General features: G+C 35.0%; 1 protein-coding gene across 7 annotated transcripts in view; it reads right to left on the minus strand.

Annotated features, from left to right (window-relative positions):
• HIPK3 (homeodomain interacting protein kinase 3) overlaps positions 1-18520 on the minus strand; it is a 97978-nt gene that overhangs the window by 55662 nt on the left and 23796 nt on the right. For all 7 annotated transcript variants that reach the window (XM_043970179.1, XM_043970173.1, XM_043970180.1 and 4 more), the window contains exon 2: positions 5790-6867. In XM_043970179.1, coding sequence (XP_043826114.1) covers positions 5790-6867 — 1078 coding nt within the window. The remainder of the gene's footprint in view (positions 1-5789; positions 6868-18520) is intronic.

Raw genomic sequence — 18520 nt, forward strand, 5'->3', positions numbered from 1 at the left:
AGTTTATTGATTTCATAATTTTCCCTAGGAGCTCTTAACATATTGGAAAAAATTTCTTGAAAGCCAACAATTACTCTTGGTAATAAAAAGGATGACTACCAAACCAACGTAATATTTTGCTGGCCTTAATAAATAGTATTTTGATATCCTAACTGCAAGACATTAATTTCCTGACTGATCAACATCAGCTAATTGATTTATTTACCTGACTTACACACTGGCCCAATTCTAAAAGATAACTGAATCCTATTCTTTCAAACATTATTTAACAATCCTAAAATGATTAGGTCAATGTGAGATTTCAGTCTACAAAACCCTTCAATTTCTGCAATACAAAATCAAGAGAAATGTTCACAAACAAGATATACAGAGAAGTAATGTGAAAAAGAAACACAAATGTAGAAAGTATTTTTGCTATTGTAATATGCCTATTTTTCCAATAATATCTAGTGCTTTTATTACATAATTATATCTCAATATCAATATATCTGAAAATGAAACCAATTCTTAAATCAATTTTTTAAAAAAATATGACTAAACAAGAAAAAAGGTCTACCACTCCATCTAACTTAAAGATTTCATCTTGTACTAACGACAAACAAAAATACATCTCGAGATGATCTAAAATTAGTTACGGAAGTTGGAAAGCTTTTTAACAAAAGCTACTGTTAATATGCTTCTGGTGCCCAATAAAAGAGTTACTGTATATTAAAATGTTTGAAAGATGTTTAAAGCAAACAAACCCAACAACTCCAGGAAATTGGTCATGGCAGCTAATAAAAAACATTGAAAAATATCAAAAGGGATCATGAAAGCTTAAGAGAACTAAAAGATCAAATGATGATTAAGTCTCCAATCCTCCACCACTAAATAAAGCCTACTGAATAGAGAGCACAAGATACTACCAAAGGCTGAATCAGCACTTCAGATACTTAACATTAAAGATAGTAGTTTAATAATTATGCCTAAAATAATATTTTCAGCATGAAACATTTTGTTTAAAATTTAAAAGGTAAGCTTTTGGTACGTAACTATATGCCAAATTCAAGTTTTGTTCTTTTTCAAAATTTTTTCCCTTGTGCCTAACACCGATCATTATGTCATTATAGAATGTACATTATGTGTACAAAAACATACATTACATAGTTACCAAAAATGCATGCTAAATGAATGTAAATGAGTGAATGTCCTCAAAAATGAAAATTTTTTTCTGAGAAAAATCAGCAAATTGGCTAACAAATTGTCTGTACTACAGAGAAAAAGGATCGCTTCATAGATAAAAGTTTACTTGAAAATCCATGAATAAATTTTGATTTGCAAGGCTATAGTAACAGCAGTTCTCTGAGTCTGTACTCACAAAGCAAGGCTCATTTCCAACTGGTAAAGGGGGGAGGAAAAAGAGGCTGTGAAGCCTCCAAACTTAGGCATGAGAGATCTGGATTCTGGGTATGGCCTCCAGATGACCCTAGAGGAGTCATTTAACCCTGTGAGGCTCAGGATTCTCAACTGTCAGACTATATCATTCCTGTCTTTCCCATAAAGAACAATGTGAGGATCAAGTAAGAAAACCCCAACACTGAACAGTTGTGATTTCCTCAGCATGGCAGCTCCCTCCACCAACAGACAACCCATTTATGGCTTAGCAAGAAACGGTAAGGCTATGTGTCTTGCCTAGGGGAAACAAGAGTTACTCAATTTCAGAGTTAGGATTTGAACCCTGGTTTCTCTAATTCTAAACCTACCATTCTATTTACTATAAGTCAGGCTGACTCTATCAGAAGAGATAGTATAAGTGAAAATGCTTTGAAAAAATATCAAGTTGAACATACAAAGCATTATAAAATGCTAATCTACTATATTGTTTATAAATAAGTGATTGTGCAACTATATTTTATGTGTATTTTAATTATGTTACATTTTTTTAATGTTGTAACTGCCAATTTAGCATTTAATATGGCCTGCGAAACTAAAGGACTCTGTACTAGGCTGTTTAACACAATAATCTTTATCTTTCCGTAAATAGCCAGCATGTATACAATGTGTTAAGATTTGGAAAGCACTTTGCAGATGTTATCTTATTTTATCCTCACAACCACTCTGGGAGGTGAGTGCTATTATTTATCCCCATTTTACAGATGAGGAAACTGAGGCCAGCAGAAGTTCCGTGACTTGTCTACGGTCACACAGCTAGTGCCTGAGGCAGGGTCTAAACTGGAGTTTTCCTGACTAAGGGTTCACCTCTCTGTACCTCCTAGCAGTCTCAAAGAAGCATTTAAAATACCACGAGGGGGGGCAGCTAGATGGCGCAGTGGATAGAGCACTGGCCCTGGAGTCAGGAGTACCTGAGTTCAAATCCGACCTCAGACACTTAACACTTACTAGCTGTGTGACCCTGGGCAAGTCACTTAACCCCAATTGCCTCACTAAAAAAATAAAATAAAATAAAATAAAATAAAATAAAATACCACAAGAAAAACTGTTGAGAAAATAAATTATTTGTGATATAGCAGATAAGATAAATTCATGAATTATTAAAGTTTGCATCAAGAAAACATAAAAGTTCTGAGTAAGCTCTCGGAACTCACGACATGATCGTTCCAGAAAAACCTCCAAATAATGCCATAAGAAAACACAAAAGTTCTTAAAGAAAGCAAAAGAAAGCAAAAAACAAACCGAAAGGGGGTATCGAGTTTGGTCTGTGTCCCCACTTTCAAATGAAAAAGGGTAAATGGAAATTAAGTCTTGAAAGGACCCAAAACATTGAGGCCAAAGTTTACCACTTTAAAAAAGAAATTCATGACCTGAATCCAGTAATTACACCTCACAAATGTGGCACCTACTTGCAAGGCCTTTTTATGCATGCAAAAGCCCTACATGTTCCTGACAGTAGCCACATTCATAAGTATAACAGCTGACTTTAGAACATGCTGACCTTGAGCAATCAACACCCTTAGCAGCATGCATTTCTGGCTTCTTTCACTGTAACAGTGAGACAGCCTCGCCATCTATAGTAGTCAACAGTGTCTGGCCACCACCCCCTGCCTATTTTAAGATATTCCCCCACTACATTTCTGTGATGCACAGTTCAAAGTGATAGAATAACATTTGTGGCTATTCCTAAGAACAAACTGTTTACAGGGGGATTGTGAGCATTTGTGCTCACTGCTTCTCTTCCCTCAAGGTTTACTTATTAAAGTTAAGTCTCTTAAATTTAACTGCCATTTCCTATTTACACTATTATCTAAAAATCAAGTTGTTAACACACAACAGGGGTGCTAAGTTTTCATTTAGGCCCCATGTGAACTAATGCAATACACATGCAAAAAAGTTAGCAGGGGCACTCCTGGTATTCAAGTTCTAAACATCATCATTACATTTTTGTAAACTACTAGGTAAAATAAATTCCTGGCCAAATGATGTTTTTCATATAACAATTACTAGAACTCATGAGTTGAGGGTATAAAATATAACCTATTTTCCCCTCATAATTCTCCTCAACAATTGCAAATGATGCCTTGAAAGTTTAGGTCTAATTGTATTGGGATGAAGACAAATTACCAATCTTTTTCCTTATTTATATGACAATTACACCTTTTTACTGAGGAAAGATTTTGTTCTTTAAAAAGATCATACAATTATCAAGATCCTAAAAAAAAAATCTAAAAAATTATGATTAATTCCCTGCATGAATATACCTAAACACACAATTTTACATTAAAAGTATTTAAACTGTATTATATACTATAATATTGATATCTTAAATTTTTTAAATAGTTTAACAATTACTCCATGGATAAATGTAAATTCTAGATCAGATTACCTTAGTAAACTTAAGTAGTTTACTATGGTTAAAGGCTACCAGTGCTATGCTAATAGTATACTATGAAAAAATATTTCAATTTACACACTTTTAAAAAATATTTCATATTTGTCCACTCAACAAATATTAGATGGCAAAAATTACTTAGAGCCCATTTCTTCTTCTTTTTCTTTTTTCTTTTTTCTTTTTTTTTTTTAGTGAGGTAATTGGGGTTAAGTGACTTGCCCAGGGTCGCACAGCTAGTGAGTATTAAGTGTCTGAGGCCAGATTTGAACTCAGGTACTCCTGACTCCAGGGCCAGTGCTCTATCCACTGCGCCACCTAGCTGCCCTGAGCCCACTTCTTCTTAAAGCCAGGTAATACAACATTTCCAAGTTTAAAAAAATAATCCAGATACTAAAAGGTCCTTAAATCTAAGCTACTGAAGAATTCAAGACCCAAATATAGTACTGTCATGTAAATAACAGGTGAACTAAACATAGAGACAAGGCAACTGGAAATTAAGTTACATGAAGTTAGAAGAATCTAGTCAAATCTCAAGATAGAAGCTATATAGAAAAAAATTATTATTCTAACTTATGTTGAGACATGGGAGAAATATTCATCTACATTACCCCCTCAACCCGAAAAATTCTCCAAGTTTGAGTTTCATGATTAATGTTGATTAAATTGAAAGAGAGCACAAATATTTAAAAGAGTAAATTTATGTTCCTTTCAATTAATTTAATCAACTTGAGTATCACCACTTCTGAGCAAAACAAAAATGTATTCTCCTTTAGATAGATGATCTTAGTTACATATGCTGAAAGCACGTATTAGGAGTTGATTTTTCAGTAACAGTAACTTCTGCCAAACTGTCCCCAGGCTTGGCCCTATACAAACCATCAGGACAACATCTGCACAAGATTGCTGACTTGCTCTTGTGGAGATCAAAACAAGAACTTCAACTTCACATTCTAATCACTAATATAAATCGTCTATACATTTCCACACACAAGAAAAAATCATATTTAATGTTAGTCATGAATTGTATATCAATTGAGGATAGATGCTCTATAAATGACAAGAGAAAACCACCCATGTTAAAGGGTTATCAATTTAAATTGAGAAGTCATTAGGGAAAACATGTCTGTTCATACGTTAAATAGATTTTTTGGTGATTTATTATTAATCCTTCAGGAAAATGTCAAATAATCATTTACTGTCTGACAAGTATTTATTAAGAACCTTTCTAGGTGCTGAGGAATAAAAAAAGATGAAAATGAAAATAGTCCCTACATTCTCCCACAAAAAGAAGTGGTAGGTGATGGTTGAGGGATCAGGAAGGGTTTCCCAAAGAAAGTGGTGCCTCAAGTGAGGATTTTGAAGATGAGGGGGTGTAAAACACACCAGAGCACTCTCAGTACAGAGCCCAACAGCTTTCTTTTTTTTTTTTGGTGAGGCAATTGGGGTTAAGTGACTTGCCCAGCGTCACACACCTAGTAAGTGATAAGTGTCTGAGGCTGGATTTGAACTCAGGTCCTCCTGAATCCAGGGCCGGTGCTCTATCCACTACGCCATCTAGCTGCCCCCCAACAGCTTTCTAAACCAAGCAAAGCAATTAACCTGCCTGTACCTCAGCTCTAATGAGAATGGGCGTCCTTGCACTGCCTATTTCACAGATGTTGTGAAGAAAGCTGTTTGTTCCTACTAAAGCACTATTGTCTAATGTGAGCCTGCCACTGTTAACCAGAATCTTAAAACCCAACTATCCATTTTTTAAAAGCAGTATCTGTGCAAGGAGGATGCTGGAGGGTAGAGGGTATATGCTGTGCTTTAAGGGTATTAGGAAATCATTAGACTGGTCTGTGTATACATGTCTTGATTTCTATACAAGTCTTAGAAATGCTTTTCCCACCCTTGAAATATGATTAGTTCTTAAAACACAAATTGAGCATTCCTTTGGTAACCCAAAACAGTTCCCACCTACCTGTAGTAGCGAGACTGTAAATAGGTAGAACAAACAGTCTTTGATACATGGCTAGCAGATCCAAAGTCTATTACTTTAACCCTGTATGGCTGCCGGACAGGATCTACCAACATAATATTCTCTGGTTTGAGGTCAGCATGAATTAAACCAAGACTTTTCAGTTTTTTCAGTGCAGTGGCTACTTGTTGAAGAATAGGTCGTATCACTTTAAGCGGCAGCGGACTAAATTTATTTTGCTTCAGAAAATCATATAAGTTCTGTTCCAACATCTCAAAGACCAAGCAAGTATGATTACGGTGTTGAAAGCATTCATAAGCTCGTACAAAATTAAATTCATCAGCATTTTCAGTACTGAGTCTTGATAATATGCTCACTTCTATTTGTCCTTGGCGTGCATAAGAAGGGTGATTCTTCAGAATTTTGATTGCCACAATCTCATTTGTCCCTCTTTTCCAGCATTTGACTACCTGGCCAAAAGTCCCTCTCCCAAGAAAATCAAGGACCTCATATGTATTTTTCAGTGAACACAAAACTTCATGCTGCACTAACTGATAATCTCCTTCTCCACTGGTACAATTCTGCTTTGATGCTGCTGTAGTTGTAACAACCGTCACTGGATTTCCCATGTTGGTTTGCAACATCGCAGGCAGTATAGACAGTTCATCAACAATCTGCATTGCGCTACTTTGATTCTCCAGCTCTTTACTCTTACGCTTCAATCCCCATCGCTGGGCACCTTCCCGGGTCCCTGATGGAGTTGCCTCCACATGAGAGGGCTGCGCCCGCACAGCTAAAACCTTGGTAGCACCTGCAGTGTTTTTAAAAGCAGCAGTATTTGTCTGCAACAAAAAGTTATGTCCTCGTGATCTGTTCAATGGTATTTTTGTCTGAAAAGTACTCTCCTTAATAGAAGGATGAGAAATTCCAAAGTTTCTACCATTCACATAGGTCTGGGGATAGGTTTTCTCATGGTATACACAACTGCTTGGCTCTACTTTGAGTTTTTTCACACTACAAAAGGCACTTGACTGAGTTTGATAAACATATGGTGGGTAGACCAAGACTTGTGAGGCCATACCTACAAAGGAAAAGGAGAAAAAGAAATAATTAATTTACAATTCATAAAGAAGGACAACCTATGTGAAATTTTACTGTTAAAGACCCTTTAAAAATGCACAAAGTAGATATGCCTCAAGCATATGTATAGAAAATTCTATATATTAGAATTTCAGAAGCATAATGTTTCATCTGCATTCATTATATACTGTGCAAAATGTCTCCAAAGGAGACGAACTGGATGTCTTGAGCATTCCTAGAGTGGTTCTAAATGTTTTTCCCTTCCCCTTTTTTTTTGGCGGGGCAATGAGGGTTAAGTGACTTGCCCAGGGTCACACAGCTAGTAAGTGTCAAGTGTCTGAGATCACATTAGAACTCAGGTCCTACTGAATCCAGGGCCGGTGCTTTATTCACTGCACCACCTAGCTGCCCACCAAACTGAAGCTTTACTTTTTACCCAACAAGATTAGAGAAGAAGGGGTGGTATAACAAGATCTAGAACTTCATCAGTGCAAGGAGCTCCTAGTAAGGCCCTTCTTCTACCAATGTAGACCTTACACCAAATAATTCTTCTCTCTTTTCACCTATTTCCTTTGTATTTTTTTCACCTATTTCCTTTGTATTGTTCCATACTTATTTTATTTCCTGTAAAATTCTTTAAATATTTATCCAATATCCATAGGAAATGCATGTATATGCAGCTAATTATAGATTCTAGGTGCAAAATCTGCTAATTAGAAGATGATTCTATAAAATATTTAACTGTAACTTATCATTCGAACATTCATATAAAGATTGGACGTAACATTCTTTACTGGCATTGATATCCTACTATTCACCAATCTAGAATTTTTGTATAATGAAATCATTATAATACCCAGCCCATCTAAATACTCAATGCAGAAATAATATAAAACATCAATTTTACAAGAGCATTACATTATTTCATTAAAGAGTTCAGTTACACCTGCAACATAAGTATTTAGAATATCAGAAGACATAGGGGCAGCTAGGTGGCACAGTAGATAAAGCACCAGACTTGGATTCAGGAGGACCCAAGTTCAAATCTGGCCTCAGAAACGGGACTCATACTACCTGTGTGACCCTGGGCAAATCACTTAACCCTCATTGCCCCACAAAACAAACAAACATACCAAAAAAAAAAAAAAAAAGAGTGTTACACATACACAAATAAGGACAAATGAGCAGTCAAGTCAAATGTCTCTAAGAAATATTTAGACCAAAAAAATCACTTTCAGCTGGAGAAGACCAGGAAGAGCTGGCACCTGAGATGGGACCTAAAAAGGAACATCAACTGGAATACAATAAAAGTGCATTAGCAGCAAAGGGATCATCTGGGGGCAACTAGGTGGTGCAGTGGATAGAGCACCAGCCCTGGAGTCAGGAGGACCTGAGCTCAAATGCAGCCTCAGACACTTGACACTTACTAGCTGTGTGACCCTGGGCAAGTCACTTAACCCCAACTGCCCCACAAAAAAAAAAGGAGGGGGGTGGGGAATCGTCTGAACTAATGCAGAGATTCAAGAGATGGCAGGACCTAAAACAACCATTATAAGTCAAGTTCTGGAGCACAAGAGTTGAAAGAAGGATGAAAAATATTTTGGAGTCAAATTATAGAAGGTTTTATATTCTGGGCCAAAGAGAATTTTATCCTACAGACAACAAAACAGCCAAACATTTTTGATTAGAAAAACAGCCAAGCACCCACATTATGGAAATGACTATGATTATATGAAGGATAGATTGACAAGGGGAGAGGCTAACGGCAAGAAGACTTGTAAGGAGACACTGATAATAGTCAAGGCCAAGTCTTTTCTACCTTTTTTAATCATATGCCCCAAATGTAAAAACCAAAAAATTTAAGCACACATCCTCAATGTGTACATTTATTTATTTAGGTATTATATTGTGTGTTGCTGTACTAGTAATTAGCTACATTTTTAAATTTAAGCAAAATAAATTTTCAAAAGATGAATTAAAATAAAATAAAAATCGAATACTCTTGATTCTAGAGTCAATAGGGAGTCAATGGAAGGAGTGAGATGACATGGTCAAATCTTCACTTTTAGAAATCAGTTTAGGAAATCTGTGTACAGAATGAATGGGAGAAAGGAAAGACTTGAAACAGGGAGCTCAATTAATTAGGAGGCTATTACAATAGTTGAGGGAAAATGATGAGAACCTGAGCTAGGGTAATAGCTATGTGAGGAGTAGAAGCTGGATTCAAGAGATACTATGAAGAGAGAAATTACAAGTATGGCAACCGGCTAGAAGAAAACTAAGTATCACACTGAGGTGATGAATACCTGCGTGACTGAAGCATTGACAGTAAAAGAAAGGAGTGTCGGGAAGATGGATAGGTTTGAGGGAAAAGATAATGAAATCTGAGCTCCAATCCCAATCCAAATCCACACTTATCCTGTGTGACTCACTAAGTCCCACCCAAAATGAAAAGAGAGAAGGTAGAGCTCTTATTCACTGGTCCCTACCGCCAAACTCAGAGCCACTCGAGAAAATGATCTCGGAGTCAGGGGATGGGGGAAGAATTTTTATCAAGTCCATCTCCTATTGGTTTAAAAAGAAAAAAAAAAAAGCAGATGCCATGGGGGAAACAGGGAAAGAAACAAGCATTTATTAAGTGCCCACTATGTGCCACTATGTTACATTCTTTACAAAGATCTCATTTTATCATCACAATAATCCTATTAGGTAGAGGCTATTATCCCTATTTTACAATTGAGGAAACCAAAGCAGATAGCAGTTACATGACTTACTCAGGGTCACACTGCTAGTAAGTGTCTAAGGCCAAATTTCAACTCATTTTCCTGATTACTGGCCCAACTCAATCTGTTGAGTCATCTAGCTGCAAAAGGGCAACCAAGGAGCTTACACAGGAGAAGGAAGAAAAGATAAAAAGTATTGGGAAGAGATATGGGTAGATGTGTTTGTGTCTTCCCATTTTTCCAGTTGGTTAATCACATATGCTCCTTGGGATCAAGCCCCAAATCCCCTCAAGTGATGGCCCTGACATCCCAGGGAGCCCCAGTCCCAACTCTAGAGACCACTAGCCTATAATATGGTTTTCTACAACTCAATAAGTTTTCTTGCTTGGTTTTACTATGGATATAAATAAAATGCTTTGATAAACACAGCCATTTGTAAAAATAAGAAAGGCTCTTTTTTCCCATGATTTTGCAGTGCCTATGCAAGAATCTTACTAACACCTCAATATAAAATAGAGGCAATCCTGGGACTGTGAAGATGACAAAGAGTACAGATTCTGGCAGGTTCTAGAAATTTTAGAAAAGCTGTCAATAGCCTAGGCCAACTTTCTGAAGGAAAGCATAGCTAAGTATAAAGAGGTTCATCACTACTAGACTGGCCACTCACTAATAATGAATTCTTTGGGGGTAAACATGAAACAAAAAAAAATTATAAAACAGACCCATTCTACTTCTACAGTGATAAAGGACTGACAGAAACAAATTCTGTTTTCAGAGTCAATAAACAATTAAATGAGATGTTTCCCTAACTAAAAATGGGTTAACGTATTACTGGAAGAAACAATCCAACTACATTATATTGATATTTTCACTATAAATGAAACCAGCAGACATTAAGTTGCAGCCAAACAGGAAGGACAGCTCAGTCGATCCTTAGAGAAGCAAATCAAGAAGTTGGAAGTTTCCTCATGCACACAAAGGCAACAAGTATCATTTCACAGAACACATGGTCATATTTCTTTCAGGGTTCAAGATGAGCAAAGGAAAAAAAGGGCATTAAGCCTTGTAGATAATTGCAGCTAAAAGAGCAAAATTAGTTGCCAAGGAGAAATTTTACAAAGCACTTAGCCACATCCTCCAAGCCAAGTTAATAAATACATGAATAATCGCTAACTTCAACATAATCATGGAGAAAAGGATGACAAAAAATACTGTTCATGATTAAAAAACAAAAGAAGCCAAAGGTTTATTGATGGATGCTTATAACTTATATGATATGAATACCTTTTCAGGATATAAAGATGGAAGGTGTTGACATGGTGAAAAATGAACATAAACTGGGTCTAAGAAACAACAAATTTATTTTTAAACTTTAGACTGATTATTTAAAATATTCAACAATAAGACATCCTATTACATGGGTTTTGTTCTTGCTTTCTTAATGAGTGGGAGAAGGGCAAGAGGTGAATTCAAAACTGAAAATAAAATTGAATGGAAAAAATACATCCTATTACACTTTCTTTTTGACTAGCTTTAAATAAGTTAATTTAAATGCATAAAATCTTAACTTTTCTGTTATTCTCTCCAGGTCTGTATCAAGGATATTTTGTCCATTCCCATATTCTATCCCAGTCTTATATTCTGTACTTTTGGTTCTGCTTTTTTTTCACTTTGCCTTATTTCATACGACTTTCCTGATTCCCTTATGTAAGTGTATTTAATTACATGAAAATGTCATGATTTATTTAAATACATGAAAATATTAAAATTTATTTAAATATTTAAAATTTATTTCCTCATTACTTGTATATTTAGGTTGCTTCCAGTTTTTTGCATCATAGCAGTGGGAAGAGAAGGCCAATTTTGACATCAGGAAGAGCTTTATTCTAGTTTCTTTGGATATATACTATGTGACCATGGACAAGTCAACATTTGGGCTCAGGATTCCCAGGAAACTCTCTAAGACTAGAAATTGCGTATTACTGCCAATCTGCAGCATTGGAGATTGTTTACAAACCAGGAATTCCCTCAAAAATTTCATATGGATCTATGTTCTTATCAATCTGGACATTTTCTCCCAACAATACAAATTAAAATCCACCCATGCCTGCCCATTTGTATGACTCTAGTCCATGTGTCGTCATTAGTTTCCACTCTCAGGGCTGAAGGTCTTCCTCACACTCTCTCTACTCTGATTTCCACAAGTATACAAGCAGAACACTCTAACTGATCACTTGTCTTCCCTCATCCTGATCCTATGGCCAGACCACCTTTTCCTTTTTATAATTTCCTGGATATCACAGTCCTGTTCTTTGAAGTTCCTGAAATTCAGAAAGGAATTTCCTACACTAATGAAATCACAAGTTTAAACCAAAACACAGCCAACTATTTTGAAAGTACACATAATCTCCAACAAATAGTTATTTTTTTATATAACACCTTTATTTGTTAACCCTTTCAGGGTATATTATCAACAATGGAATCAGTTGGTCAAAGAGAATATTTGTAATTTTATTATGTAGTGCTCAGATTGCTTTTCAAAAAAAGACAGTGCAAAATTATAATTTCATCAGCAATGAAAACCACCTGTTTTTCTACAAATTTAAAGATTATATTTCATTGCTTAATTATTAGGCTACCTCAATACTATTTGAATTTGTATCTCTAGTCATCATTTTTTTCAATTATCAAGTATTTATTTTCTCTCCCTTCCATGAGATTTAAAAGAAGTATAGTCAACCAAAACAACAAATTCCCACATTAGCTACTTCCAAAAAATGTGTCCCATTCTACATATTAGTCCATCATCTCGGTGTTATGAGGTGGGGCAGCATTCTTCATCACTTGTCCTCTAAAACCATGGTCGACCATTGATCATAGTTTTTAAGTCTTTCTGAGATGTTAGTTTTTAACATATTGATTTTATAATAAAAACTGTTCTCTTGGTTCTGCTCACTTCACTCTACAACAGTTCATACAAGTCTTTCTAGGTCTCTCTGAAACCATCTCTTCCTTTCTAATAGCACAATATTATTCCATTAGATTTATATACTGTAATTTGTTCAGCTATTTCCCAATTGATGGGCACTTCCATCAGTTCTTTCCCACTACATAAAATGCTGCCACAAATATTTTGATACATAAAGGACCTTCACCTCTTTCTTTGATCTCTCTGTGGTACAGCCCTAGTGCTGGTATTACTAGGACAAAGATCACACAAAGTTTGGTAATTTGGGGAGTGCAGTTCCAATTCACTGATCCACTAACATTGTGCATCAATGTGCCTGTTTTCCCACAGGCCCTACAACCTTTGCTATCCTCCTTTTTGGTCCACTTTACCAATCCAATAGCGTGAGATAGTCCTGCAGAGTGGTTTTAATTTTCACGTATCTAATTATTAGTGATTTGGAATATTTCTTCATATTGCTATATATAGCTTGGATTTCTTCTTGGATTTCTTTCTTTCTTGAGAACTGCCTATTCATATCCTTTAACTGGTGAATGGCTCTAAATTTTATAGAGTTTAATTACTTCCTTGTATATCTTGGAAATGGGACCTTTTTCAAAGAAATTTGTTGCCATAATTTTTTTTCATTTGAGCAAAAATGTTTTCAATTTATATAATCAAAATTGCCCATTTTATTTTCTGTGATCCTCTGGGATTGTTTGGCCATGAACTCTTCCCTATCCATAGATCTGAAAGTCTTCCTTATTATTTTTATTTCTTTATGATGTGACCTTTTATATTTAGGTCTTGAACCATTTAGAGCCTATCTTGATAGAAGGTGTGAGGTACTGATCTAACCTAATTTCTGCCAGACTACTGCTGAGTTTTCCCAGTTTTTGTCAAATAACGAGTCCTTAGCCCAGTAGATGAGGTCTTTGGGTATATCACATACCAAATTACAAAGTTTGTTTCTGTATGTTGTACACATAATCTGTTTCACTGATTGACCTACTTCTTTTTAACCAGTACCAACTTATTTTGATGATTATTGTTTTGTACTATACAGTCTGATATGCTATGTTCCCTTCCTTGCCCCCCACTCCTGGCCTTTTTATTAATTCCCTTAAGATTCCTGACTTTTTGCTTCTCTAGATGAAGTTTACCATTTTTCTATCTCTAAAAAGTAATCCTTTGGTAGTTTTATTGTCAAAGAATTCAATAAGTAATAAAAGGACTAGTGTCATTTTTACTAGATTGGCTCAACCTAACCATGAGCAATTAATTTCTTCAATTATTTAGGTCAATTTCTAAAAAGTTTTTTAGAGTTGTATTCATACAATTCCTACTTATATCCTGTTATTTTGTACATCTTGTAATTATTTTAAATGAAATTTTTCTCTCTCCCTGCTGAGTTTTATTTATAATACATAGAAATATTCATAATTTACATAGATTGATTTGCTGGGAATACAAATACAAACAAAAAAGAAAGACAGTATCTGCCCTCAAAAAGGGAGGAGGAAGGGAGAGAAATGAAAGGTTGAGGGTAGGGGGAGGCACCTCAGTATGGCTCTGAAATTCCCAAAGTCAGGAGCAAGACAAGAATAAAGGCTGACCAGCCTGGGCCCACTACAAAATAGGGGCCCCAGGAGGAACTCACAAATGTGAAAAGGGTGTGGGCCTTATGGAGCATTATTCCAGGGAGATAAGGTTGTAAGGATGGTTGGTGCTCTAGGGTGAAGATGCCCCAAGTACTGAGGAAGTTCCAGGAAGATAAAGCAGTAGAAACATGTCTTGGGTTAGGACTACATTAAATAACACTGGTGACAATAACCAAAACCATCCCTGCTTCTCCCCTGATCTTAATGGAAAGGACTCTATTCCCACTATAAATAATGCTGGATCTTAGTTTTATATATGTACTATTTACCATGCCAAGGAAAGGCCCATGTTCCTTTATTTTCTGATGTTTTAAGAGAAATTACTGACACATAGTTGTCAAAATCTTTTGTTGTTCTTTTATTGCTTTTCTATTAACACCAACCCTATACATTCCAAGTATAAATCCAATCTGGTCATAGTATATAATCTCTATGATATACTGCTGAAGCCACTTTGCTAATATTTTATTTTAAATTTTTCAATCAATGTTTATTGGGTTTATTAGTTATATAGATTGGTCTGTAGTTTTCTCTGATTTGACTAGCCTTGGTTTAAGTATTGATACCATTTATTTGTATTATATAAGAAAAACTGGGAAGGATCCCTTCTTTTGTGTTTTTTTTTAAACCAACAATTTGTATAATTAGAATTATACTTTGAATTTTTGATAGAATTCACTTGTGAAGTCACCTAGTCCCACAGTTTTTTCCTTTGGATGTTAATTTATGGACTGTTGCAATTTCTTTTTCTGAGTTGTTTATATTCTCTTTCTTTTTCTATTAATATAGTCATTCATTAGTAAATGACTAGTAATCATTTGTGTTTCCAAACTTGAAAAATGTTTACATTGTTTAACCACTTATCTACTGTCCAATAGAAGATACCTTTGTAAACTTTTAAGAGTTTCTTATATATTTTAGATACCAAGTTTTTAATCTGTCACAAGAAAGGAAGAACAGCACGATAGAGATGAGCTCAGAATCAGAAAAACCTAGATTTGAATCCTGCCAAAGACACACTGACTGTGTCACCTAGGCCTACACTTGTGAGGGCCCTGGGAAACACTTTAAGAATAAGCTATAGAGCAGGTACTAATCTGCAATGGTAGAGAGAGTGCCTTAGTCACCTAGGAAGTCACAGGTCCAAGTATCAGAAATATTTTTCTCAATTTCTTATATTTTTTATTTTGATCACATTGTTTTCTGTTGTAAAGAATTGCTTTGATACAATAAAACACATCCATCTTGTTCATTATACTTCCTCTATAACAGAAAGCCATTTCCCTACCATAGTAGATTAAAAGCTCATTTCATTTTCTTACTACTTTTTTATATTTTATGTTTACATCTATTATTCAGCTAGAATTTATTGTACTAGATGATATGAGATGTGCCTCTAAATCTACTTCCTACTAAATTGATAATCAAGTTTTTTCAAGTATATTTGTTCAATAATAAATCCTTTCCCCAGGTTTTCATTAGCTCTACATTTATCAAACACTAATCTTCTGCATATATTTGTGTGATTAATATCTCTATTCTATTCCATTGATTTCTTTCTTTTTGCCCGGTTCCAGATAGTTTTGATAATTAGCTTATAACATATTTTAAAGTTGGGGAATATAAGCTCACTTTCATTAGTTTTGTGTATTTTTACTTTTTTTCCCCCCAGTAAGTCACTCAATGTTCACACCCACTTGTTCTCCCATATAAATTTGCTTAAAATTTAATCCAATTCCATGAAGAAATCCTGTCATTTTGGCTGATATTGCATTAAAATATAAAAATCAAAAGTCTTATTTTTATTATATTAATTTGGTCTGTTCATGAATACTGAGTGTCTTTAGACTTATGTCTTCCCTTAAGTAATTATTATTCAGAGTTGTACTTATATAAGTCTTATATTTCATATTTAGGCTAATTCCCTATTATTTTATGATTTCTTATTTAAATGAGTTCCCTTTTTATGATATTTTCCTTACATTTATTATTACTAAGTAAGAACGCAAATTATTTTTATTGGGTAATTCTGTATCCTGCAACCTTACTGAACTAATTTGTTGTCTCCATTAACTTTCTGGTTGACACACCTATGTTTTCTAGATATTATGTCATCTATTATATCACCTACAAAGGTATACATTTTTAACACTTCATTTTAAATGTTAATTAATAATAATATCTTTTCCTCTTTCTGCAATTGCTGCAATTTCTAATATTATTCAAATAAAAGTGTTGAAACATGATATTCCTATAAACTTGTATACTAGGTTTTGTACCTATGATTAGTGAAAATGTCTCTATTGTTTCTTCTTTGCCTATTATGTTTGACTTTTACTTTAAGACATATTTTAAATTGTGTTACTGGAAAATTCCCCTATTGTATTTCATGTGTTCATCATGAATGAATGTTGGATTTTGTAAAAGATTTCCGGAAAGCAGTAATAGAGTATTTTAAGTTGATAACTTTTCTGATACTGAAATATAGTCTTGCATAACTAGTTTAAAGCTTACTTAATGAAGCTATATTAGATATTCCATTGCCTAAATTTTATTTTGTACTTCTACACCTATAATCATCAAGGAAATTGGTCTTAAATTTTTAAAATGCATTTACCTAAAGAATATTGTGATTTTTCTCTGGAATCATGAATAAACTATAAAATACAGAAACTAGCTATTCTTGGACTACTCTAAAAAATTAACCTGGGTTAACAAACATTATCAAGAACTTGCTCTCTGCTGAGCATTATGCTACTGGGGATTACAAAGGAAGGCAAAAACTTAGTCCCTGACCTCAGAGAACTCACATTCTAATGAGAGAGACAACAGCCAAGCAACTAGGTAGGTTAAAGACATATGAAGTGTGTGGGAGGCACTGAAAGTGTAAGGAAGGGAGAGTCACATAGCGAGTATCTCAATCTGAATTTGAACTCAGGGTTTCCTGACTCCAGCATTCTATTCATTATACCATCTCCATAAATGCTTATTGTTGTTGTTGTGTTGTTATTAATCTGACTACCCTCATCTTCCAGATGAGGAAACTCAGAAGTTTAGGGGACTCATCCAAGGTCATACAGATATTGAGTAGTAAAGTCAGGATCAGAACCTTGGTCCCAACACTATGCTGTTTTGTGCTGTGAAGTCAAGACCAATTATTAGCAAGCATCCTTCTTCCACAAGATGAGCCTTCAAATACACAAATGAGACAATAATGTGCCCCATAAGTCTAATCTTCTCCAGGCTAAAGGTCTTTCTTTCAATTCTGTCAATCTATAAAATGTATTAAATGCATACATACCATGTGTCACATGTATTAAACTGTCAACCTGAACATTAATAAAACAGTCAATATAACCAAAAATTGAATTAACCCAGAAAGTGTTTGGGAATTTTGGGGGGAGGGAGAGGACTCAGAGTGGAAGAAGAGGAATTCTTTAACTACAAATCTTACCTCTTCCTCTTAGATCTACCAATTTAAATTCTACTAAAACTATTCATTGCATTTGAATTTATATATTTGTCAAGAACCATCTATTACCTTCATCATTTCTCTAATTCATTAAAAGAATTTAGCTATACAAAGTATTCCCTAACAGAATTCTTTATTTTATTGTTTGCTGTGACCTCTCCTTTTCATGGCCACAGAAAAAGCCTCTAGCCAAAGGTGGGAATTTGATCTCTTCTTGAAAATAACCAGAAAGGTTAGGAGGCAACTTAAAAACTAGTTAGAAAACAAAATGTAAACATAAGCAAATAACTAACAACATAGCCTGTAAAACACAGGCTAAGTGCCAAAGGAGTTAGAGATCATTTATTTAAATAGGTCAGGAATGGTCATTCCCCTTTCATTAGAAGAAGAGCATTCCAGGGATGGGGGACAGCCAGCCAGTGCAAATGTATCACCAGAGATGGAAAATTCTGTGGGAGAAAAAGCAAGAAGGCCAGTATTGCTGGACCTTAAAGTGTATGGATGGAGGAGAGCAAATTATAAATAGAATAGAATGGCAGAGAAACAAAATCAATGTCCATTGACTGGGAGAACAGCTAAAGAAATTATGGTACATGAATGGAATGTAAAATAATGAGTATGATCGATACAGAGAAGCATGGAAAGACTTACACAAACTGATACAAAATAGAGCCAACAAGACAATATACACTGACACAATGTAAATAAAAAGAACCACAAAACAACTGAAAATAAATGTTGCAAAATTACAAAGGACAAGCATAGCCTCAAAGAGATATGAGAAGACATCTCCCTTCACTTCTTTGCTAAAGTGGGAGGTCCACAGATGTGGAGCACTGCATGTTTTCCTT

The sequence above is a fragment of the Dromiciops gliroides genome, chromosome 6 (assembly GCF_019393635.1).
Source record: "Dromiciops gliroides isolate mDroGli1 chromosome 6, mDroGli1.pri, whole genome shotgun sequence".
Lineage (NCBI taxonomy): Eukaryota > Metazoa > Chordata > Mammalia > Microbiotheria > Microbiotheriidae > Dromiciops > Dromiciops gliroides.